The sequence below is a fragment of the Silurus aristotelis genome (assembly GCF_946808225.1).
Source record: "Silurus aristotelis genome assembly, chromosome: 2".
In the NCBI taxonomy this organism is placed as follows: Eukaryota; Metazoa; Chordata; class Actinopteri; order Siluriformes; family Siluridae; genus Silurus; species Silurus aristotelis.
In genome coordinates this window covers 28,734,989-28,761,395 of record NC_139575.1, presented here as the reverse complement: position 1 = coordinate 28,761,395, position 26,407 = coordinate 28,734,989, and the positions used below count along the sequence as shown (strand labels likewise).

The following is a 26,407-nucleotide window of genomic DNA, read 5'->3' as shown; positions in this document are numbered from 1 at the left end:
TGTTGTGAAAAGCGCTTTAAGAAATATACTTGACTTGACATATTCAATTCAGTTGGTTTTTATTTGTATAGCACTTTTAACAATGAACATTGTCTCAAAGCAGCTTTACACAGATAATGTGGTGATAAAGAATGACTAAGATATAAATAAATAAATATCCATCCATCCATCTTCTCCCGCTTATCCGATGCCGGGTCGCGGGGGCAGCAGTCTAAGCAAAGATGCCCAGACTTCCCTCTCCCTAGACACTTCTTCCAGCTCTTCCGGGGGGACACCAAGGCGTTCCCAGGCCAGCCGGGAGACATAGTCTCTCCAGCGTGTCCTAGGTCTTCCCCGGGGTCTCCTCCCAGTGGGACGCGCCGGAACACCTTCCCAGGAAGGCGTCCAGGAGGCATCTGGAACAGATGCCCGAGCCACCTCAGCTGACCCCTCTCGATGTGGAGGAGCAGCGGATCTACTCTGAGCTCCTCCCGAGTGACTGAGCTTCTCACCCTATCTCTAAGGGATCGCCCAGCCACCCTGCGAAGAAAGCACATTTCGGCCGCCTGTATCCGGGATCTTGTCCTTTCGGTCATGACCCAGAGCTCATGACCATAGGTGAGAGTAGAAACGTAGATTGACCGGTAAATCGAGAGTTTCGCCTTGCGGCTCAGCTCCTTTTTCACCACGACAGACCGGTACATCGACCGCATTACTGCAGAAGCTGCACCGATCCGTCTGTCAATCTCCCGTTCCACCCTTCCCTCACTCATGAACAAAACCCCAAGATACTTAAACTCCTCCACTTGCGGCAGGAACTCCCCACCAACCTGAAGTGGGCAAGCCACCCTTTTCCGACTGAGGACCATGGCCTCGGATTTGGAGGTGCTGATTCTCATCCAAGCCGCTTCACACTCGGCTGCAAACCGTCCCAGTGCATGCTGAAGGCCCTGGTCTGATGAAGCCAACACGACAACATCATCTGCAAAGAGCAAAGACGAAATTGTGTCGTCACCAAACCGGACACCCTCCGACCCCTGGCTGCGCCTAGAAATTCTGTCCATAAAAATTATGAACAGAACCGGTGACAAAGGGCAGCCCTGCCGGAGTCCAACATGCACCGGGAACAAGTCTGACTTACTGCCGGCAATGCGAACCAAGCTCCTGCTTCGGTCATACAGGGACCGGACAGCCCTTAGTAAAGGGCCCCCGATCCCATACTCCCGGAGCACCCTCCACAGGCCGCTGCGAGGGACACAGTCGAATGCCTTTTCCAAATCCACAAAGCACATGTGGGACTGGTTGGGCAAACGCCCATGAACCCTCCAGCACCCTGTAGAGGGTATAGAGCTGGTCCAGTGTTCCACGGCCTGGACGAAAACCACATTGTTCCTCCTGAATCCGAGGTTCTACTATCGGCCGTATTCTCCCCTCCAGTACCCTGGCATAGACTTTCCCAGGTAGGCTGAGAAGTGTGATCCCCCTATAGTTGGAACACACCCTCCGGTCCCCCTTCCTAAAAAGAGGGACCACCACCCCGGTCTGCCATTCCAGAGGCACTGTCCCCGACCGCCACGCGATGCTGCAGAGGCGTGTCAGCCAAGACAGCCCCACAACATCCAGAGACTTGAGGTACTCAGGGCGGATCTCATCCACCCCCGGTGCCTTGCCACCGAGGAGTTTCTTTACTACCTCGGTGACTTCAGCTTGGGTGATGGACGAGTCCGCCTCTGAGCCCTCAGCCTCTGCTTCCTCAATGGAAGACGTGACGGCGGGATTGAGGAGATCCTCGAAGTATTCCTTCCACCGTCCAACGACATCCCCAGTTGAGGTCAACAGCTCCCCACCTCTACTGTAAACAGCATTGGTGGGGCACTGCTTTCCTCTCCTGAGGCGCCGGATGGTTTGCCAGAATCTTTTCAAGGCCAGCCGATAGTCCTTCTCCATGGCCTCACCGAACTCCTCCCAGGCCCGAGTTTTTGCCTCGATAACCACCCGGGCTGCAGTTCGCTTGGCCTGCCGGTACCCGTCAGCTGCCTCAGGAGTCCCACAAGCCAACCAGGCCCGGTAGGACTCCTTCTTCAGCTTGACGGCATCCCTTACTTCCGGTTTCCACCACTGGGTTCGGGGATTGCCGCCTCGACAGGCACCGGAGACCTTACTGCCACAGCTCCGAGCGGCCGGTGGAGGTGGAGAACATGGTCCACTCGGACTCAATATCTCCGGCCTCCCTCGGGATCTGGTCAAAGCTCCGCCGGAGGTGGGAGTTGAAGATCTCTCTGACAGGAGGCTCGGCCAAACGTTCCCAGCAGACCCTCACAGTACGCTTGGGTCTGCCGAGTCTGTCCAGCTTCCTCCCCCGCCATCGGATCCAACTCACCACCAGGTGGTGATCAGTTGACAGCTCCGCCCCTCTCTTTACCCGAGTGTCCAAGACATACGGCCGCAGGTCAGATGAAACGACCACAAAGTCGATCATCGACCTACGGCCTAGGGTGTCCTGGTGCCACGTGTACTGATGGACACCCTTATGCTTGAACATGGTGTTTGTTATGGACAAACTGTAACTAGCACAGAAGTCCAATAACTGAACACCGCTCGGGTTCAGATCAGGGGGGCCGTTCCTCCCAATCACGCCCCTCCAGGTGTCACTGTCGCTGCCCACGTGTGCATTGAAGTCTCCCAGTAGAACGACGGAGTCCCCAGTCGGAGCACTGTCCAGCACCCCTCCCAGAGACCCCAAGAAGGCCGGGTACTCTATACTGCCGTTTGGCCCGTAGGCACACACGACAGTGAGAGACCTATCCCCGACCCATAGTCGCAGGGAAACGACCCTCTCGTTCACCGGGGTAAACTCCAACACATGGCGGCTGAGCTGGGGGGCTATAAGCAAACCCACACCAGCTCGACGCCTTTCACCATGTGCAGCTCCAGAGTTGTAAAGAGTCCATCCTCTCTCGAGGAGTGTGGTTCCAGAGCCCAGGCCGTGCGTAGAGGTGATCCCGACTATCTCTAGTCGGAACCTCTCAACCTCACGCACAATCTCAGGCTCCTTCCCCGCCAGCTAAGTGACATTCCACGTCCCTAGAGCTAGCTTCCGTGTCCAGGGATCGGGTTGTCGAGGCCTCCGCCTTCGACTGCTGCCCGATCCTCTTAGCACCGGCCCCTTACGGTCCCTCCTGCAGGTGGTGAGCCCACTGGAAGGCGGCCCCACGTCGCTCCTTCGGGCTGAGCCCTGCCGGACCCTGTGGGGAAAGGCCCGGCCACCAGGCGCTCGCATACGAGCCCCAACCCCGGGCCTGGCTCCAGGGTGGGGCCCCGGCTGCGCCATACCAGGCAACGTCACGGTCCCTGATGTAGTATCTCTCATAAGGGGTTTTGAACCGCTCTTAGTCTGACCCGTCGCCCAGGACCTGTTTGCCTTGGGAGACCCTATTAGGGGGCATATAGCCCCGGACAACATAGCTCCTAGGGTCATTCGGGTACTCAAACCCCTCCACCACGTTAAGGTGGCAGTTCAAGGAGAGGTAAATAAATAAATAAATAAATAAATAAATAAATAAATAAATATATATATATATATATATATATATATATATATATATATATATATATATATATATATATATATATATATATATATATATATATACACACACATATAAAAGTATAGCACATCTACTAATAATTATATATAAATAAATAATATTTTACCAATGCAATTATTATTAAAATGTCACCCTATATCCGATGCATAACATACTTTAATACCAATGCACTGATGTAAAATCGTTGAATCTTACCATACCTAATTTTATTGATTTTCAGTTTAAATACAAATTATTATTATTATTTTATTATAATTGTGTAGTTAATAAATGGCTTTTAATGTTTTCTACTCTAAGGGACTGTCAGAAACCACAGGCTGTCAGCAAATGCTACAGACCAAAAGGTGGAAGACTACATAAAAGATGGCTTCACCTTGCAAGCAAGCAAGACAGGGGGTGAAGAGCAAGAGAGGAACAAACAAATATGGTCCCCCCCAAAAAAATTAGCTGTGTTTCTAAATATCGGCATCGTCCAGAAAAAAACCCATATCAGTTGACATATAATAGCATAGGTCGTTCCGGTCAGTTTACTCACCGTTCTGTATTAACACACACACACACACACACACACACACACACACACACACACACACACACACACACACACCTCACTTGTTCACACAAACATTCAGGTTAACAGAAACTTATTAGTGCTGTCCTGCAAATTTAAATGCACTACACTTCAGGTTAGGTGGTTCTTTGTGTCTACATTGTGCAATAAAATTGTTTAATGTACAGCTAACCATGATTTATCCATGTATAATACAGTATACTGTAATACATATGTCAAAAAGAAACTCTGGGCAATTCGGGGAAATTAGGGCCAAATAATTTTTTTTTTAAATAGGGATGAACTGTACCTTTACCTTCCTGTTATTTGAAGTGCAAACAAACAAACAAACAAACCAAAAAAGCATTTGGTAGCATTTGTAAGAACAAAATTACAATGCTACCAAATGCTTTTTTGGTTTGTTTGTTTGTTTGTTTGCACTTCAAATAACAGGAAGGTAAAGGTACAGTTCATCCCTATTTAAAAAAAAAATTATTTGGCCCTAATTTCCCCGAATTGCCCAGAGTTTCTTTTTGACATATGTATTACAGTATACTGTACAGTATACTGTATTAACATACATTTTTAGTAAACACATGTGCAATTCCCAAAACAAAGCACAATATCTGTTAGCAAATCAAAAAAGAAAAGGTAGGGAACATAATTTTTTTCAATTTTTTATTAGCAAGCGTTTATTTCTTTTATGTAAACATTACTGTCTCTTCCTGTGGCAAACATTGCACAAATTGTCAACAGATTTACAGAAAAAGAGACTGAAAGGGTGCCAGGGATTGTTTATTGATTATTGATTATATAAAATAATCATTTAAAAAGGGGCAGTCATGTGATGTTAATTTACTTGTGTTTTCTTTACAGGTGTGCAGGTTGGGCATTAATTTGATGGACCTAGTCAAGGAGGTCAATAAATGTTCATTTGGATCCTGGCAACAGGATCCAAATGAACATTTTATTGACCTCCTTGACTGGGTCCATTGTTGAATGGGTAATGTGACAAAGTAATATTTTGGAAAAGTTATAATGTACTGGATTTTCAATGCCAATATTAATAAATATGTAAATTACAACCTATATGTTTTCATTTTCATTTTTTTCATATATATTTTAATATATATATTTCTGGATCACCAGTTGTAACATTTCGATTGTTTTATTGATGGCTGACAGTTGGCAGTTCTTTGGCTTACTTTTAGCCCAAATCTGGCAAGCGTACAGCAAAAATGCAATCATTCAGGAGGGCATGTGGGCCAGAACTGCATCTGGGTCAAATCTGGGCCAGAATTAGACTAAATGTGGGCCAGATTTTGGTCAGTTCTGGTTGGTTTGTTATATTCATGGCTGACAGTCGGTCATCCTTTGGCTTACTTGTGGCCCAAATCTGGCTAACAGGAGCAGATTGCCCAAGTGCCATTTTTTTACGTGGTATGTGGGCTGGAACAAGGTATTGGATCTGGCTTAATCTAGGCCAGAATTAAAATAAATGTGGGCCAGATTTTGGGCCAGTTCTGGTTGGTTTGTTTTATTCATGACTGACAGTCGGTCATCCTTTGGCTTACTTACAGTATGGCCCAGATCTGGCAAACAGGAGCGTACTGTTCAAATGGCATTATTTCACATGGGGGGCCAGATGAAAGTGTCAGATGTGGGCCTGATCTGGGCCTCAGGAATTTTGCTATCTGGGTCCGATCCTACAGAAGAGCTACTGTAGCACAAATTGTTAAAAAAACTTGTTGTTATGTCAGAACGAGCAGTTTCTGTGCATCGGGTAAAAGTATCCAGAAACCTAGTCAGAGTTCCCATGCTGATCCTTGTGATTTTAAGTATATACTGTACATGAGCATCATAAGTTGACCATTGAGCAGTACAATAAGCTGCTAAAGCTTCTGAAGGGTCATGTTTTCTTTTTATATTATGAGAGTTTGCTGATCCAGCATTTGTGGGATGTGCGGAACAAACAGGTCCAATCCAGGCCCCATAAATTACTTGAAAGGATCTCATGTATTGGTGCCAGATACTACAGTACAACATCAGATATCTTATGTTTATGATTCAAAGGGTCAGAGGTGTTTTTGCAGCTCAAGAAGGAGAAACAAAAAATTAGGCATATTGTTTTAATAATATGGTTGATCGTTACACTACTAAACATTATATACAATATATGATCATATAAAAAACAATTTCAACATTGTATGCTCACTGTCACACACAGTTGAAAGGTTTTACAAAAGAATGGCCTGATTTTCCAGTTCCACAAGACTGCATTGCTGCAAATATGAATCGTTGCAAACGTTGTAGAGCAGGGGTCCTTCCTTTAGTTTTGGGTCTGACTTATTTGTGACTGTAAAATTAATTCTGAAGGAGTGTAAGAGTGAATGCTCATAAAAATTAGGAGATATTTGCCTTCTGCTGTGTTTATTCAGTGATCTTTTGCAAATATAGGTTAAGTGCCTTTGATTGGAGGATTGCAAGCTCAGTTTCTATAAATCCTGACAGCCATTTTATAGCCATTAACTGGTACTTTTAGCGCTACTTGCACTAAATTTGAATTATCAAAAAAATTGTGTAATAGTCAGAACAGAATATTATAATATATATGTAATAATATATAAACAGAATATTGATATCTATTATTAAAAACATCTTACAATGATGTGTTTGTTGGTATTGATGGGCCTGTTGTAAAATGGCATTTCAATTTATTCCAAATGTGTTAGATGGGATTTCAGTTCAGGCCACTTCCACATCTATGCTTTGTGCACATGGGTGTCCTGCTGGACTATCATTGGGCCTCTAAAATATAATGATACATTTTTTTTTTATGTGCTCCTTTGCAGTCCTACTCTTTGATTGTATGTGTTCTACTGCCTTATGGCAGAGTTTGACAGTTTTTTTACTGAGCTCTGTTAGCAATAGGTGTGGCTGAAACCTCCTCTAATTAACATGGATGACCACCTACTTTTGCCCATTTATTATAATTCAACAAGGATACAAAACAAACAAATAAATAACAGTGCTTGTTTAATCCATCCTTTGTACTGTACACTTATGTTGCTACATTTGGGGCTGAAAGTTTATTTAGTCTTTTGTTAAGTATTTCACTAATATTTTGTAATGATCAAAATATGTTCCAGATTTGTTTTTATAAGAGGTAACATCTGTATATAAAAGTTTCAGTATTATATTCATTTTTAATTACTATATTAGATTTTTTGAGGGTTATACTTCACAATTGAGATTGTGTTCTTTGGACTAAAAACCTCACCTTTTTTTTTGCACATAACACTGATCATTATGGCCACACAGTTCATTATTTTTTAATCTGATGAGAGAGCACTCCTTTAACAGGCTGGTAATCAGCTGCAGGTTTTACAATATGAGCTCCTGCCTTGCATGACTACCTTTCAAGCCATGCTAATGTGGGACTCTTAATGATGGATGTACAATCTATGTTTCCTGCTGCCTCCAACACCTTCATCAGCCCTTTGTTGTTTTCTTCAGATTGGGGAACCAAAGTTTGTTCATTCCTGGGACTTCTGATTAAAAAAACTGCTGTTCCTGACTTCATGAGTAATGTCCTTAACCCTCAACTATTTAGTTGTATAAATGTAGGATGCTCTCAATAAAGGTGTCTGCTAGATGCTGTGAATGCAATAAACAATTCATTGTTTGTAATTGTATTATTTAAATTCAATTCAATTCAAGTTTATTTCTATAGTGGTTGTACAGTGCGTTTGTTTAAAAGCAGCTTTACAGAATTACAAAGCAAAAATGTAAATAAGTAAAATATGTGTACTTATGAGCAAGCCTGGGGAGATTGTGGCAAAAAACTCCCTTGGTTGGTATGAGGAAGAAATCTTGAGAGGAACCAGACTCAAAGGAGAACCCATCCTCATTGTGTGTGATTATGAGTAATATTATTTCTAATCTTATACTGTCAGTTGAAGTTTGGGATTATTTGCATACAATTGTTTGTACAATTTATCACTTTTCAATAATGAAAATGTATTTTCAGGAGTTTGAAAACTGCTGTTGGTTTCTTTTGAGATCTTGACTATATTACTTGGATTTGCCTATGGTATCATGGACAAAAAGTCATTGGCTCTGAAATACCAAATACCAATAATTAAAATGTGCACTTATTTAATTTTTAATTACTATAATTGTCCAATTAGAAGCAAGAAAAAAGTATAGTAACAATGTATGGCATTTTACATATTTTGCCCAGTTGTATGTAAACTTTTGTTCTCATCTGTATTTTAAGAATGAATTTGTACTAAAAACTAAACATTATGAAATGGTAAACACACTTGTTGGGTCAGTCCATTCCAGGTGATAGTAATACAGTTGGTTGCTTAACTGTTGATATTTTGTTTTATTTTTATGTTTAAATTTTTTTTATTGATTACTTCTATGTTTAATTCAATGGTTTCTTTGGTGTTTTTCGCAATGGACACTGTCTCAAAGCAGCTTTGAAAAATTTGAGAATTATGGAACCAAAAAATATTTATTTAAATTAAATATTAAATATAATTGAATTATGTGTATTTATCCCAAATGAGAACACTTAGTGGGACCGTGGCAAAGAAAAATGGATTAAATGGAATGAGGAAGAAACTTTGTGAGGAACCAGACTCAAAAGGGGAACCCATACTCATTTAAATGACAAAAAGAGTGTGATTATAAATCATTAAAACAATACAAACACTAGAGAGTAAGAAATATCATGAGCATATGTGTGTGTGTTTATGAGTAATGTCCTTTCAACACTCTTATAGATTCTGTTTTAGTTGTGGAAACAAGTGCTCCTGAGTAATAAATTAGCTCAACATCTGAGATCATTACAGAATCAACACCAATTACTCCAGTCCAGAGCCTTTAAATGTTGATTGATGGAGAAACAGCATATGTAGAATGTTTTTTTTGAGTATTGATTATAAATTTGTTTATCCTCAAAGTCTTATGTCCGAAATCTTTATGAAATGGGATCTAACTTGTGCTGGTACATCTCTAGATGGATTGGGATCTTGTGGAGTTGGCATCTTCTCTTTGAAGGTCCAAAATTTTCATGAGGTGGGACACAACTGGAGCTGGAGCAACCTCGAGATGCCTCAGGATCCTTGCTAGGTTTGCATCTTCTAACGTTACGAGATGTGTTAACTGGAGCTGGCTCAATCTTTGGATGCCTCAGGATGGGTAGCATTGCAGATCCACCCTTTATCTACCATTACAGCACACAAACACTCTGGTTATACAGGTGTTTATGAAAACACCAATATCTCAGATCAGAATACTGTAGTTCAAACACTGATCTTTAGGGCAATTTTACAGTGTTGATGTATATTCTATATAACATTTTGCAAGTTCTTTTTTCCTTAAACTTAAAACTCAAGAATAAATGTAATGATCAAAATTGATTACAGTTCCACTTTTAGAATCAGTTTATAATTGGAAACTCTTGTCACATTCTTAATGATTTAGAGGGTACTGAGGTAATATAGTTTGCATGGAAAAGATTTCTGGTCTGGGTCTTACCACATGAGTCCTTAGCTCAAGCCCTAATTGAAAAACCTCAATAAGTTACTCAAGGTCTTCAGGATTACTAGAAACATATAGATTGGTGAAGTACAAGATGACATTGCAGGTATTAAAACACTTAAAAAAAAGTACCAAGTTGTGAATATCAGCAAAACAGTGAAACTAGACTGTAAATACAAAACACTGAAACCAGACTTCAGTATTATGAAGATTAAAATAGCAGAGCTGAATAAATTGTTGTTTTAGCAAGAACAGACTCTGAACTAACAAACTTTTTTGCAGGTGCTTCTATGGTGTAGTTTTGGCAGCTGAAGGACTGTGCATTGCATGTAATCTATGTGCCTACAATAGCTTTAACTGTAATTCAAATAAAATGACCATGAAAAGTCAGTTAGGTTACAAAGGTATGGCATTTACTGAGTGGACATCATTTTCTTTTTTATTAATATTTATTTCAAAACTGTGATTGTTGTATTTTTTTTATAGTAAATAGAAACTCATAAGAACAGCAACATACTTGACTGACAATGTATGAGAGTGCATGAAAATGTATGGCACAAATTAAACTCTAAAAATAAATTTTACAAAATAAAAAAGTGATAAAATAAAATAAAAATAAACTCTAAAAAAAGAATCTAAAATTAGCTAAAATCAATCAAAAACAGTTTTTGTCCTATTCCTATTCCTTCTTCTTCTTCTTCTTCTTCTTCTTCTTCTTCTTCTTCTTCTTTCGGCTTCTCCCATTAGGGGTCGCCACAGCGGATACTCCGTCTCCATACCCCTCTGTCCTCTACATCTGCCTCTTTCAACCCAACTACCTGCATGTCGTCCCTCACCACATCCCTAAACCTCCTCCTTGGCCTTCCTCTTTTGTACCCCATGTTCCTCCTCTGCACATGTCCAAACCATCTCAATCTCACCTCGTATCCAAAACGTCCTACATGCGCTGTCCCTCTAATAAACTAATTTCTAATCCTGTCCATCCACATCACTCCCAACAAAAACCTCAACATCTTAAGCTTTGCTACCTCCAGCTCCACCTCCTGTCTTTTACTCAATGCCACTGTCTCTAAACCATACAACATTGCAGGTCTCACCACAGTCCTATAAACTTTCCCTTTTACACTTGCAGATACACTTCTATTCCTATTAAGTCATATTCCCTACATAGCTCATAATGAATAATCTAGCCAGAAAGACATTTTAGACAAAGACAAACAAGCAAAAATGTAGCTAATACCAAATAACACTACATTACATATTTCTTACATTAGCTGGCTATATGCAATCTGATAAATTTGTAAAATATGCTGTGTAGATAAAGCTTTATATTAGTATTTAAAATATGTAATAGCTTGTAGTTTTGTTCTTAAAATATACATTACTGCTTGTTGGAAAGCACAATCATAATGTTGTCTTAATATGTCCAAAATGTTATTTATTTGCCATAAAATTAGAATTTGAGATTTCTTATTAAGAAGCAATAAAACTTTAAACAACATAAACTGTATGTGTTTTGAATTTTCATAATATAAATATGAATTAACCTTGTAGTCCATGTTAAACTGTGAATGCAAATCTTTTAGGTTTTGCTATTTGCACTGTCAGTGTTAAATTATAGTAATAAGGACATAATATATATTCAAATACCAATTTTTTTATTTTTTTATTTTTTTATTTTAGAAACACTGCACTAACACTGAATATGATCTCCTTTTGCTCCCAAATGTTTGTGGCATGTATTTCACATGTATGTTGTAAGGATTTAATTTACAGCAGATTGTGGTTCATGTTAACATGAATGCATTACACAAGTCCTACAGATTTTTTTAGGTGAATTTACATGCTGCAAATATCCTGTTCTACTACATCCTATATAATCTACTGGATTCCAATTGATAATATACAGGATGATCTGGTGACTGGAAATGCAACTGAATAACATTTAACTCATGTTATAGCAAGTCCATGCTATGTATTTTCCCCCAGCAGTTTACAAGCACTTTTCAAGTTTGTAGAATTCAAGAGTTATATTTATATTAAGTTTGTAATCTTGTGTACCAGTGTAGATTTATTCATTACTAGAGACTCAAAGCACGTTGCTCTGGATAAGGGCGTCTGCTAAATGGCGCAAATGTAAATGTAAGTTTGCTTTGTCACCTTATGTTTGAAGTTTACTTTAAATCTGGGCATTTGGCAATATCTGTCATACTGTATATACCCTGCTATTTTGCAAGTTCTCCCACTTAGAAATCATGGAGGGGGTCTGAAATTGTCATCGTAGGTACATGTCCACTGTGAGAGACATAATCTAAAAAAAATAAATAAATCCAGAAATCACAATATATGATTTTTTTACTATTTATTTAGTGCTTTGAGTACAATTCTCATATGCTGACCACGTGGTATTTAATATCAAAACAAAGATCTTTGATGGTTCGAGATTTAAAACTGTTGCTCTCCACAAAAATGGCCCAGAAGACTGGTAACACCATGAAACTGAGTTACAGTACAGTGGCCACGGTCATACAGAGGTTTTCCAAGACGGGTTCCACTTTTAAAACAGGAATCGCAAGAGTCGATTAAAGAAGTTGATAAGAAGCTTTTCACATGTCGCACTCTGTATGAATGTGTATGTGAAAATTCAGCAGTTAGAACATGGCTCAATTGTTGCCATGAAATGATTAACATGGTCAGCAAAAAAACACCTGAATAGACTGTGGCATTCAAGAGAAAACATTCCACACACCAGTACACCACCTCCACCAGCCTGGACTGTTGAGGATAAGAGGGTTAAAATTAGTGGATTTATGCTGTTGGCACCAAAATTATGACCCTACCATCTGTGTTCCTAAGCAATTTCGATGAACCTGTGCCCAGGTTGACTTAGCTTTCTGTTCTTGAAATTAATCTGCACGATTAATAATTATATGAATGAGAACATGATCAGGTGCTCTGGATATAGTGCTCTGTAAGTGTATATAAAGCAATATTTAAGTGGTTCATATGTGCAGCCTTGTGGCTGATACCAGAGTACCCACTCTACCATACTACTAGCATGTCAGGATCACATGACAGCATGGGGTTGGGAATGATCTCTTTTTACTGATACATGAGGAAATAGCATGGTAACAAGTAGTATCACAAATAACTTCAAGTTGAGGTAATAAGTAAAATACCATACATGGTCAATTGACCATGCAGTATATTCTCCCGTTGCTGTGTGAGGTGTAAAGGCCAATTCACAGGCATCTTCTTATCTCTTTTTCCTTATGGGTGGCTATAATGTAGCCCTATAGGTGTAATAAGAGTGTTGGAGATAGAGTTACTTCCTCTGATCCATTAGCACACTTACAGACAGGTTTCAGTGTTCAATTCTCTACAAAATCAATACAACTATGCAAGTGTATAGAAGATAGAGCTTAATTAAAAAAAATTATTGTTTTGCATATGTTTAAATTAAGTTATATTTACTGCAACACATTAATAAAACTTTCACATTCTTTCCAAAAGAGTAATCAAAATCCAAATTGTATAAAGAAGTTTTGCCTTTAAGCAAGTTGCAGAAGTTTTGCGTACATGTGGACATTTCACTGCATACCTAGATCATTCCACAAGACCTGCTGTTTCAGAGATGCTCTGATCCAGTCAATTAGAAATCACAAGTTATCCCTTAACAATTTTTTTCATTTATGCCACTTATGCATATAGACACACCTTCTTTGCTTTTGATGGGACAAATATTCAAATTTTCAAATATTTATTCTTGCATCAGGCATAACATTTTGAATATTATTTACACTACTTTTTTATTTACCTGACATAGTAAGAACATAAAAGACCAGAAATACTTTTGTACAATACTTGTAGTCTTACTGTGCTCACAGAGAATTCAAATCTAAATTCAATAAACAATTATCAATGCAAATGAGACAACTGACAATCTTTTAAACTTTGGACAAAAAAAAGAATAATATAACTCCTCACCCAATACACAAAAGCATACCAAGCTAAAATAAAAAGGGTCAAACTCTGCATTAGTATTTTTGCAAATTTTGCAAGCAAGAGTTTTTGTGAAAACCAGTAGCAGGATGGTTAAAACCAAGAACAAAACAATGCAAATTAACATCTTCCTGCTGACTCACTTCTGGTATTTCCAGTGTAGGCACACCATCAGCATGGTCAAATTAGTATTGTGAGTCACAATGTACATGATGTTTTATTCACACTATTATTAACAGGGTTTATTTTATTGACTTGCTTCAACCTTACATAAATAACTAAGACATTCATACTCTCACTTAAACTGATCTTTACTGCAGTATAGTTATATATTTACCATATACTTTAACCTTCAGCACACGCTCATTTATGCGGTTATTTACAATCAGCCAATAATGTTTTAGCAGCACAATGCATAAAATCATGCAAGTAAATGAGCTTCAGTTAATGTTCACATCATCCAGCAAACGAGGAACATGCGTGATCTCTGTTGTTATAAACATTGCATCGTTGTTTGTACCAGAGGGCTGGATTGAGATTTTCACACACAACAGTGTGTAGACTTTACATAAAATGATGTGAAAAATAAAAAAAATAAACTGTTTGAGTGACAGTATAATGTAATGGCAGACGTGTGAATGACTAGTTTCTTAAAAGTCAAAGAATGTCACAGTATAAAAACACATGGACATTTGGAAGACTACAAACTTAGGAATGCAAAATCTCAAATAAAGAAAAAACTGTTCCACCTAAGAGATTAATACCATGTTGCTACCACCATTCTTGCTTACCACAAGAATTACAAGTGGGATTGTTGAAGCAACACCAATTTTTAAAAAATGTGCCAATCATGCAATGCTATACACCAAAATCATATACATATAGACTTTACACAGTACTAACTGTAAATCGTGAACTTGGTAGAAAAAAACAGTCACAAAATTTACAGTCTGTCAACTGACAGTTTATATATTTTTTTCCTTGTGTAACAAAAAAAAAAAACACACACACAATACCATATTCCAGTACAATTTAAGACTGCAGAAAAATGTCTTGCCCAGGAGTAAAAGTAAACCTACTAGTGACACCAGGTGTGATTTAACAAGGTCAATTGTTCTTTAGTTCGAAACGGCTGTAAATCTGCTTTGATTTCAACTGGTTGTAGTGGTTGACCAGGTCTAATTTGCTGTGGCCCAAAGTCATGCGTTTCTCATCTCCACGTGTGATTCGGCCATCGTGGCCTGCTCGTTCCTTGGGTAAAGGCGCTGGTGGAGGAGGACTTTGACTACTTTCTGGCTCATTTTGTGAGAGATCAGGACCACCAAAACCTGTAACATATGGAGGTGGCCTATATAATAAATAGGGGTCCTTTTCTTTGGATGATGAGGAGAAGAGGTTGAATTTGTTTAAAAAAGGATTGGTAGGACTACGCACTTTGGGTGTTCTGCTCTCCATTAAAGGTGTTGGTTGTGATTTGGCAGCAGTTCGGAAAGAGGTTTTATGTTCATAAAGGTCCATGGCTTGAAATTTGGAAGTTGGCCCTGTGAGGTTGGTTTGAAACGCTCCTGGTTTGGCCCTTTCTGCTCCCGATGATGAATATTCCCCTACTGGATTCTGCAGGGAATCATTGTGGGATCCTCTGCCAATGTGACTTCCTTGAGGCTTCTGAAGTCCTGCTTTTGAAACACCTCGCTTCTCTGAACTCTTGATTGTGCCAGTGTCCTTTTTGTCATGGGTAACCTTGTAGACTGTAGAGGTTAAACCTGGAGCTGCTTTAATGCTGGAGACACTATTGCTAGACTGGCTACTGGAGTTTTCTGAGAAAGTCCTCTCTCTCTCTCTAACTCCTCTGTCTTGGAATAAATCCATGTTGGTCACCATTTTGTAATTGTAGTAAGGAAGGCCTTCCTCATCGGGGTTATGGAACCGCTCAATGATTTGCGAGTCTGCATAGAGGCAACGGAATTCCCTATCAAAGCTTTCAGCAATGCGTCCTGAAAAGTGCAAAATCATGTTGCTGTGCACCTGAGCAGATAGCCATGTAAAACTGGAAGAGAAGAATGTAAGATTAGAATAACAAGAATGATTTGTTTAACAAAATGCAATGTAAGCAATGTCAACCCAATTGGCATACTGAACAGTATAAACAAACTAAAACTCTATTCAATTTAACAAATGAAATGTTGTGCCTACATACCCTGGCCAAACTCCTTTTGTGTCACCATGCACTGTAACTTATATATAATAGATCCTGGTATTTGGAACTATTCATTTCCCCATCTATCTTGACAAGTGCCCCTGGCCCAGATGAAGAGAAGCAGCTTTTAGTTCTAACTTGAATCTATTCTCTCTGGTAAGGTAGGATTCTGACTTTTGTATATTATCCGCTTAACTCAGTTGATTCTAGAGTTGATATCATTGTTATATTAAATAGCATTGTTCTATAGTGTTGGTCTGTGCTTATAAGATCTCTAAGGTGATTCATCAAGGGTAGTTTTAGTCTCACTTAAGGTGTAAATTGTGGGCAGGGCTTAGTTATATTAAAGGTTCTCCTGCCCAGGCCAGTAATATTTAAGTGTCTATATTAGTACTGATCTTGAACTCTCCTTCACAGAATAGAGGTCACACTGCCAGTAACCTCATCTACCCTCCTCTGATGTCTCAATCTCAAACAGCAGTGATAGGTGGGCTCTAATTGGCAATCTACTGTAAGGAAAGCTGACTTTAACTTCCATCTATGCCTTCGAGTTACTGAGACCTGGATATCCCCACAGAACACTGCTACACTAGCTGCCCTATGCATTCTCTCACTTGCCAAGAGGAACAGGTATAGGTGGTGGTACCGGTTTACTGTTGTCACAAAGATGGCATTTCACAGCTTTCCATTTGTCTCATCTAACCTTTTTTTTTTTTTTTTTTTTTACATACATTCCATGCAGTTTCAGGTACGGTTCTCATTGGAGACTTCCTAGAAGATATGGACTTACTCCTCATCACTTTCCCTTCTGACAGCTCTTGGTGACTTCAACCTCATATCTGCCAATCTTCAGTCATCTTGCTTTTTGACTCTTCTGAATTACTTCTCCCTGACATTCAACAGCTGCCCTCTAACACACAAGGGAGGATATGTCCTGGTTTTTACTCACGTTACCCCAGCTACATTAATGACTGCTACCCCAATTTACATTTCTGATCATCACCTGGTTTCTTTTATAATTGTTCCCCATCCTACCTGAAAACTATTTCCAACAACAATTTTATGAGAATTTCATTGTACCCTCTACTCCATCTCTCCTGTCTCTGTAGTTTCCTGTACTCTTTCATCTCTTACTGACTACTTTTCCTCCCTACCCTTAGGCTCTGACACTTTCCTCTTCTCTCTTTCCTCAACCATGAACCTCCTCTGGCCTCTGACTAGAAGTGCTGTGTAGCAATTAGCGAGAACTTAGATCAGCAGAGAGAATGTGAATAACTCGACCTCACTTATTACCATGCACTCCTGACCAAATTTTCTTCAGACGTGACTTCTGCTAAGACTGCCTTCTACAAGGAAAAGCTTGAGGCATCTACTGAAGACTTTGCCTCCTTCTTTGATTAGAAGATTGAGAAAATCTGCCAGACCTTCACTTCAACCTGGCATTGCCTAGATTACACAGCCAGGTACCCCACTATGTTGTCAAATTAGCATCAGACGATATTCAAGTCATCCAATCTTGCAATCCCACCACCTGCCCACTGGATCCTATCGCTTTAACTATGCTCCAGACCATCTCACAAGAAATCCTGCCATACATCACCACAATCATCAATGGGTCCTTAGCAACTGGCCATGTGTCAACTATTTTCAACTTGAAGAAAACGAAGAAACTTGCTCTGGATCCATCAGACATTAACAACTACAGACCGGGATCACTTCTCTCCTTTCTTTCGAAAGAACATTTTTAACCACTGTCTGTCTATCTCTCGCAGAGGGGCCTTCAAGACCCCAACGAGTCTGGCTTCAGAGTGGCACATTCCACAGAGATGGCCATTTTGGCTGTCATTAAGAAACTACATGCTGCTAGATCAGCCAAGCGGTCATCTGTCTTTATCCTACTCGACCTTTCATCAGCCTTTGACACAGTCAACAATAAGTCTCTCTTGTCTACCCTCAGGAGCCTAGAAATTCGTGGAGCAGAATAGGAATAGTGTGTATCCTTCCTGGAAGGTCACACAAACCAGGACTTTCCACTAGTGTCCCACAAGCCTCAGTACTTGGTCCTCTCCTTTTTTCTCTCTACACTCACTCTCTTGGTAAAATTATATCCTCTTATGGGTTTTCTTATCATTGCTATACTGATGACAACTCATCTTCTCCTACCCTCCCTCAAATACCACAGCTTCTGTTCAAATCTCAGCATACCTGGCAGACATATCATCGTGGATGAGTGCCACTGCTCGCAACCTTGGGGTTACCATGGACAATCAACTGTATTTTTCCTCACGTGCTGCTAATGTGACTCGCTCTTGTCAATTTCTTCTCTACAACATAAGAAGGATTCGACCATTTTTATTCACACAGGCTGTTCAGGTGCTTGTTCAGTCTCGAAATGACGAGACGGGACTACTGCAACTCTCTGCTGGCAGGTCTACCGCTGAAGATGATTCGACCAATGCAAATGATCCAAAATACATCTGCACACTTGTGTTCAATCTGTCCAAGTTCTCCCACACCACCAATTTATTCATTGATAGAGACTGGCAGAAAATTTTGTGTATGTGTTTCTGGTCAGCATTTATTTTAAGGAGTAAAACACTAAAGCTGTAATAGAGACACTTCAATATAGTCATTGCAGTCAATCAAGGTAGAATTTAACCTGCGGTCATGCTCACAGTGAGCTTAAGTTAACTTAATTTTATTATGTATTTAGTGTTACATATTGTTTATAATAATATGATGTTTGAATACAGACATCAAAATGTTATATTCAATAAAGCCAAACTCTGCTTTTCTGGTGACTTAATATGTCACAAATAATTTTTTTTTGTTTTTATTTTAATAGGAGGGGAAAAAATAAAAAAATCACAAAGATTTTTTGAGAATGACTGATTTTTCTCTGAGCATATTTCTTCTACATGTCATTTAGAAGAAAAGGTAACACATTCTACAGAAAATTTAACGGAAAAAACACTAAACCAAAAACAATAAAAGCCAGGCTTAAAGCAATCAGAATGTCATGCTAACCAAAACCACAGCGGTGTGTGCAAAATGTCTTTTTACCATGGAAGAACTGATTTCTCACAAAGTGAATTTCTCACTTTTATCATGAAACCTTCTATCAATACCTGGCACCAAAACAATATTCTTATGAGGAGGGTTTTTGCTCTTCTTTCTCTGGCTTTTGTCAGACAAAAAACACTAGCCATTTAAACTCATGTAATATTGTAGGTATTGTATGCATGTTATTAGCATATGGCAATATTCGCTCTACTTTTAACAGTATCCTTCTATTGCTTCAACAAACTTCCTTTTAATGCATTGTGTTGTGTCTGTTTGCACTGCCTTGATGTGTTTCATGTTACTCTACTGCCATTGTTAAACAGTGAGCAAGCATTTCATTATGCTCTACTTTATAGATAATACAAGAACTGAACTAAAAATACCAGTAGTGATTCAGCTTTTACTTTTTAGCTATACTTTTTATGGTGACATCATGGTGCCTGGCATTAGCTTTGCTCCAAATGACATTTTCTTTATTAGATATAATCTTATTGCAAATTTCATTCATTCTAGACTTTGGTGCCACACAAGCCCATAAGATCTTATCGCTTTTTTATAACTACTTTTTTAGTTGTTTAACAAAGCATAAACCTACTCCAGAGAAGTACACACCACACTTTACTTTTTCCTCATTGAAAATAGCATTTAGAGATTTCTATAATTTTACCAGTATTCAATTCTCACTACTAGCAGCCTCCATACTTACTGACTTTGTGGGCTATTATTTAAAGTTTTTTTTTTTTTTACCTCTCTTATTAATAAGCCTCACCCATTATGTAAACTTTTTTTTACTCAACCACTAAACCATAAGCGTAATGCTAACATTAATAACACTTCGTCAGTGATCGAAACAACACCCTTCAGTTTTCCAGACACTGCATGAACTCTACCTATACCACTATGTCATATCCTCATAACATTAAAAAGCCACAGACTATAACAAATGACACAATTTAACGGGTGTTGTTTGCTGAAGCACAGTGAGAAATAAAAATAAAAAAAATGCTAAATTACTAATTACGGTATTATTAACTACAGTAAAAGGCTTTTAATATCGTCCTCATCCTTCACATTATGCTGACCAATATTCAAAACATACAGAACTTTTAATATCCTTATAGAAATGGTTTAGACTGCTGTATCATGTCTATGTTTATTCAGTTTCACTTTATCCTGATCAGGACCTTGTGGCTCTGAAGGTTACCTCAGAAAAACAGGGTGTGTGGTGGGAATACACCTTAATGGGCTTATGGCACAATTGACAAATAGGTTGTAACTTATGGCACAAGTGACACACACAGCTAAAATGTAGACCACTTAATCCCCCTATTAGCATGTTTTTGAGAGGTAGAAAGAAACCAACATAAAACCTAGGTATCTGGATGATGGCATCTCTTGATGTCAACAAACCGGTTGCAATTGGAATTTCTCATTTATACATAAAATTTTATTCAGTATCATATACAGTTATAGGAAAGAGCAAATATAACCTCCTTCAGTTCTATAATTGTGTATCAATAACTTTTACATAATTGCAAATAATTTATTATCAGGGCCTAAACAACGTCAACTGTAGTTATGTGGTCTGGACGTAGGACTGAAAACAAAGAAATAACATCAGGTGATCACAAAACCCTACAGATTTCAACATGTAGCAATACAGAAACCAGTTAGAAAAATAAACACACCCTGTAATTCGGGAACATTGAGAACCACCTTTAGCAACAATAAATGTAAATAAACTCAACAGAAGCGGAAGTTTATCATCCATTTACTGAAACCATATTTTATTCAGTTATTCATGCCCCCCACAAAAAACTATTTTAAAATGTTGCATTTTAGTGTCTTAGTATTATTTTTGGTAACACAATACCTGGGGTCAGTATCAAAGTCACAATTATTGTATAGTGACAACAATGACAAACAGAAATAATGCCTCAGTAGGCTGCTGTTGCACACTGGACCTGGGAGTTGCCAAATCGTCATCTTTTCATTGCTAAGCTCTTAAATCCACACATGCTTGCTACGTCAAAGTAAAGTTCCACTCACACCCCTTCATTTCCTAAAGGAGCTTTGTCATGTTTCTAAAATCAAACTAGTAGCAATCTGAACTGAATGGTGATATATTTATTTAGGATATATTTATAACCCTGACTTCACAGTGCCAGATCTTTTCTATGAGGAATTTTAGGCTGCTCTGCCTTAAAATACGTTATAGATCATAATACTTGATGGTACTGATAAAGCACAGCTTGTTTATTCATGATTCCACAATCCGCAATTATATAATTCTCGGTATAACTGTATTTTCATGTTAAAGAGATGCAATATAATTAAAGTGAACATAAATGTATCTTGAGTGGTAAAGTCTTACCTGTACGATCCAGCTAGTACTTCCTCGCAGTCAATTATCATGAACTTTTCCTGCACCTCTCCTGTAAATTTCTTCCCACTTTTGGTGCAATATGTGTCTCCACATACACTCCGTATCCGCATATTCTGAAGGATTTAATTACATTATGTTAGTTCTCCATGTTTACTATTTTTATTGATTTTTTTGTTTATTAGTATTATTTTTGCAGTATTGTATTAATACTGCATTAAATCTACCACCAAAGATCACACTGGGTCTCTAAAGCAGGGTACATTACCTAAGACCTATTACAATTGACATGCTGGAAATCTTTTTACATCATGCTGTTTGATGTATTGTTCTCATTAAAGACTTTGACTGATGTCAATATATAATATATTTCCAACAAAAATGCATCCCTTCATTTATTCTTCTCCACTTCTGCGGAATAGTACAACCAACTTGTGTAATATTTACTAAATAAGACTGTGCTCACAAATATTTGTGTACAGAATGAGTGTGCAAATAAAAGTAAAATACACAATCAAAGAATACATTTCAATTTCGATTCCATTGCTAAAGCCATGACTTACATTTAAGTGTGAGTGCTGAATGTCTAGCGTATTGCACATGTCGGTGAAATAACTGAGATTCTTCTCATCAAGCAGAATATACACAGGAACCTTGCGCTTGAGAGAAGCCTCAAGCAAGTCACAAAACAAGTCCACGTCTGTGAAAATATCCATGACCAAGGCAATGACCTGCACACACAAAGAAAATATGGGGCACACCATAATAAATACTGTATTACTTAATGTTTGACAGCTCTTCTCTAAGGACCCATCATGAATCAGTTTGCGCTAACAAAATGCATTGACTAACCCAGAATATGAAAATGAATTTGAATGAGATTTGTAAGTAATATATGCAGATAAAACCACCTATGTAGTTTGCTATGACAGATGGCTTTAAAAAGCTAGACAGCTTAACTGTTCCCTTAAGCAAATAGTTTTGTAGCAAGAAAAACTTTTCAACAATGAACAGAGAACACAAATGACAGTATCCATACATAGAATACTAATGAACTCAGATTAAAAAGAATGCAAAGTAGTGACACAAATAAGTACAGTGGAACCTTGATACAAAACAGAGTTTGTACTAATAAATAAATTTTTTTTTTTTTAAACTATTATAGTATTATTAATTTAAAGTAGTAAATAAAACATTTGACAAGTAATTCACAATTTTTGTTGGGTTTACAGTACAGTACAATTCCCCTTGAAAAAGGAGAGTCAAAACCTTGCGATTTTTGTGTTACTCGTGAGGGGTCATTGAACGTAACCCCCGCGAGTATCGAGTGTGACTAGAACGAAAGAAGTAAATGCCATACCAAAAAATTGACGTCTCCACTATATTTTGTATTTATTGATTGATTCTATTTATCTGTCATACTTAATTTCCATCTGTAGTTATAGACAGTTAAGTAGATGGTGTGCACTTGTGACAAGTTTTCATTATAAGATCACGTCATTGTAAATATTGATTTTAAATTCCAATAAAACATAGCTAAACATCTGGGGGATGATCTGGGAAGAGGAATATTCTGTGTGTGTGTGTATATATATATATATATATATATATATATATATATATATATATATATATATATATATATATATATATATATGTGTGTGTGTGTGTGTGTGATACACTAGCATGTGTTTATAACAGGGCAGCAAGGCAAGTTGCCGCATGTGAAACTTTCTGCAGACTTGCATGTGTGTGTGTATCTAGCTCAAGGCCAACTTAGAATAGATTTCTCTTTTCTATTCAATGTAAAAATTAAAGTATACAATTATTTGTAAACGTAAACATAAAATTGACCTTAAAACAACGCAAAACAACTAACAGCTGATGGAGGTTTGAAGAGTGAGCTGCACTACTAGTGTGACAGCTGTATTAAACTTAATATTCGTATCATTTGTAAGAATTTACATCCTACTCCTTTTTACCAGAACATTTCATTGACGCGTAATGTCTCCACATTGTGTCTATCTTACCTTCTTAGCTTTACTGATCAGCGATCGGACCACATCTTTGACATTGTGCGACTTGTCTCTTTGGAAGTAGATCTTAGTCTCGCAGGGCCCGTGGCGGTTGGGTACTTCGGGCCAGCCGAGCGCCAGCATGGGCGGCTCTTCATCTGACATCATGGGGAAATAAGTTCCCGAAGTGAGCTCTGACACCGCGTCTCCTTCTCCAAAGTCTCCTACTCCGTTTGTGCCGTTCTCGGGATTCTCGGTCTTTGCCTCATGCTCGGTAATATAGCGAATTTCCATCGAGGAGAGAAAGTTTAACTCTTTCTCATCAGTCAGAACGCGTCGGTATTCCTTCTCTCCGGACTCGAGAAGCGCATCCGTGGCGAGACGCGCGGCTTCGTTGTGGCTCAGTTCTAACGTGGAAGTGGGCCGCCATGGATTCTTCACCTCCTCCACGCGCGTCGCGAGCTTCCCCAGAGCTTTGCGCCCGCTGCTTAATGGGTTTAACATCGCTCTGGTGCCCCGCAAAGCTGCTCTCGTCTTGTGTTTTTTTTTTTTTTTTTTATACAAACACCCACTACTAGGGATCAGTTGGCTAAAAGTCGGGTGAGCTTGCGCCCAGCCATGGTACAGTATACTAAGTTCTTACTTAATTTCTGTTTCCCGATGTTGACTCTTCACTCACCTTGGTTTTTTTTACCTGTCGAGTTAGATATGCGCTGGATCCACCTACTGGTCACGTGACCCAGAAAGGTAGCAGCCGGACAGACATGCGCTCTTGGGAGCTCGTCCCTCCAAACAAAACGCCCAGAAAACAAGCAGACAATTACCGAAAGCTCAACCGTCACACAATCAGAACACACACTCACTGTTGTGTGTATGTGTGTGTTCGTAATTACCATATGTTTTTCGCACAGCTTGAATTAGCGGTCACGTGACGCGGAAGCACAACCTTTTTAATCAGTTGAACAAGTGTTGAGTGTTGGAACCGGCTGTTCGTATCGGTCCCCTGGCCGGTGCGCTTGGCGCATGCGCGCACGGGCGCACGGGCCACGACTCGTCACGTGTTACAAAACTTAAGCGTGTAAGGTGCAACGCGTTGCAAATCCTATATCATAAGCGTTTATAATGACATGGTGGTATACTAACTATGGAGTATTATTTCCGATTTTGTATTGTCTGTAAAGTAGCTACTCTCCAGTCGTTTTGTTATGTCAGTAATTACAAGATATCAAACTACAAGTTAAGCTATCCAATTTCTATAACGCTTTCCATCCCTATCTTTTGTAAAAAAAATAATGATAATCAGTATTAAAAAAATATATATTGTTAAATTATATTATATATTGCAATCTTGATGTCAAGTTTTCATTAGTTCAGTAAATGTTTTTTTTTCTGTATTAATTGATCATAGGCATTTCAGGAAAACGATCACTACTGCACAGGGCCTTGTACAAACTTATGTATGTAAGTATGTATGTATGCATTTATTTATTTATGTCGATTATATAATGTATAAACATTAATGTAAGTATACATTGAAAGTCTTTGCTAAATTTGCCCATATAAAACATTTTTCAGATCAAAACTGGTTATTGTTTGAACACCTTTAACCTGGTCATTTTACATCACCATCAACATTAACTCAAATATGTTTGATAATTTTACATGATTCTCAACCATTTCTAATTTCTTTAAAAAATTCCTGAAATAAATACACACAGGTATACACTCAGTTTAAAAGGACAAGCAATACAAAGACCCATAACAATAAAACACTGACATATGAAGAAAGCTGTAGAAAACAGATATATAACATTTTCATTACATTTAAAATCCACCCTCTAAAATTCTAGTCTGTCAAAGTTCCCCAAACAAAATCATCATTTTTTTCTGTTTACACAACTACAAGTCAGTATACTGGAAGAAGCCACTGAAACTGAAATTAACGCTTAAACCACTGTCATGCAGATTTTAGGTACATGCCTAAACAAATTGAATTGAAATTAAAATGAATTCATGTCTGTCAAATACAGAAGTGTTTGATTAAGGACTAGTACTAAATAGATCTTTCCTTGCAATTGAAACTAAAACATTTTTGTAAAATCTGTAAAACATAAAATTTGCAAAAATAGTAATTTTGTGAATAAATTAACTTCCCTAAATTAACAATAACATTTGTGGCAAATATTTTAGATCTGGAAAATAGTATGTCCTCATTCAACTAAATACAATTTCACATAATACTCATTATAAATGTTTAGTTATCTGCCTTGTAGTCACCTCTACCCTGCTACAATGTCAATGTTATTATTAATTATCATATGACTGCTAAGTCAAGGTTTCCACAGAAAAAAGTTAAGGAACAAGGAACACAGTGGGGGCAGGGAGGCATAAGATTGAAGAGGATGTGCAGGATATTTTTGCTTCATTTGCAGACACAATCTGCCTTCATGTTTTAAATAATTCAAATGATGTAAATGATAATGTTCAAATGAATAGCAGTGCCTTTTGTCAGAGATATCTACCCCTGAATCTACTGTTCTCTACAGTACCACATAAAGGTTTATCAGGGGATTATCATTGGGGCACAACAAAATACTAATTGAGCTTATGTCCCAGTAAAAAAGGGATGCTATACGTAATTACAGTTACAGTCTACTTTAATCAGAGTTGTATGAAGTACCCCATTGCTGAGTATAAAAAAAATGTGTGCGAATTAGAAGGTGGCCGCCAGAACACAGAGGGAGAGAGATGATATGTTTTATGTCCAACCACCTTTCTGATGTAGGGCTTTCAATGAACAAGTCTTGTCCAGTTTCACACTGCAAAGATACTGAAGTGAAGTTACCCCAATGCTCACTCTGTAAAATTTGGCTGGTCATGTTTTTAATAATCTCTTTAATTACTTTACTCACAGTTTAAAAATATTGATGTAAATTTTAGCTTGGTTGTTTCATTCTTCTAGGTACAATACCTGATACCTATAGTGTATATATATATATATATATATATATATATATATATATATATATATATATATATATATATATATATATATAT

At 38.4% G+C, this 26,407-nt stretch overlaps 2 protein-coding genes across 3 annotated transcripts in view; both read right to left on the bottom strand.

Annotated features, from left to right (window-relative positions):
• LOC310722064 (oxidative stress-responsive serine-rich protein 1-like) overlaps positions 1–26,407 on the bottom strand; it is a 190,834-nt gene that overhangs the window by 47,202 nt on the left and 117,225 nt on the right. The window lies entirely within an intron of this gene.
• On the bottom strand, positions 13,434–26,029 carry fam83c (family with sequence similarity 83 member C). 2 transcript variants are annotated; one of them, XM_083559881.1, is made up of 5 exons: positions 24,244–24,369; positions 23,366–24,136; positions 21,899–22,066; positions 21,327–21,451; positions 13,434–15,739 (listed from the first exon to the last, which is right to left on the bottom strand). In XM_083559881.1, exons 2-5 carry the CDS (start codon positions 23,852–23,854, stop codon positions 14,800–14,802), a joined length of 1,722 nt encoding a protein of 573 aa, XP_083416007.1. In that variant the 5' UTR covers positions 23,855–24,136; positions 24,244–24,369; the 3' UTR covers positions 13,434–14,799. The 2 variants fall into 2 exon arrangements, with proteins under 2 accessions (XP_083416007.1, XP_083416006.1); XM_083559880.1 differs by having other exon boundaries at positions 23,366–26,029.

Excerpts from the sequence above, each read along its gene's own strand:
- fam83c (XM_083559880.1), bottom strand. The coding sequence starts at position 23,854 with ATGTTAAACCCATTAAGCAGCGGGCGCAAAGCTCTGGGGAAGCTCGCG. Across the intron at positions 22,067-23,365 it reads TGATCAGTAAAGCTAAGAAG|GTCATTGCCTTGGTCATGGA; the intron begins GTAAGATAGACA and ends TTGTGTGTGCAG. Across the intron at positions 15,740-21,326 it reads GTACTAGCTGGATCGTACAG|TTTTACATGGCTATCTGCTC; the intron begins GTAAGACTTTAC and ends CTTCTCTTCCAG.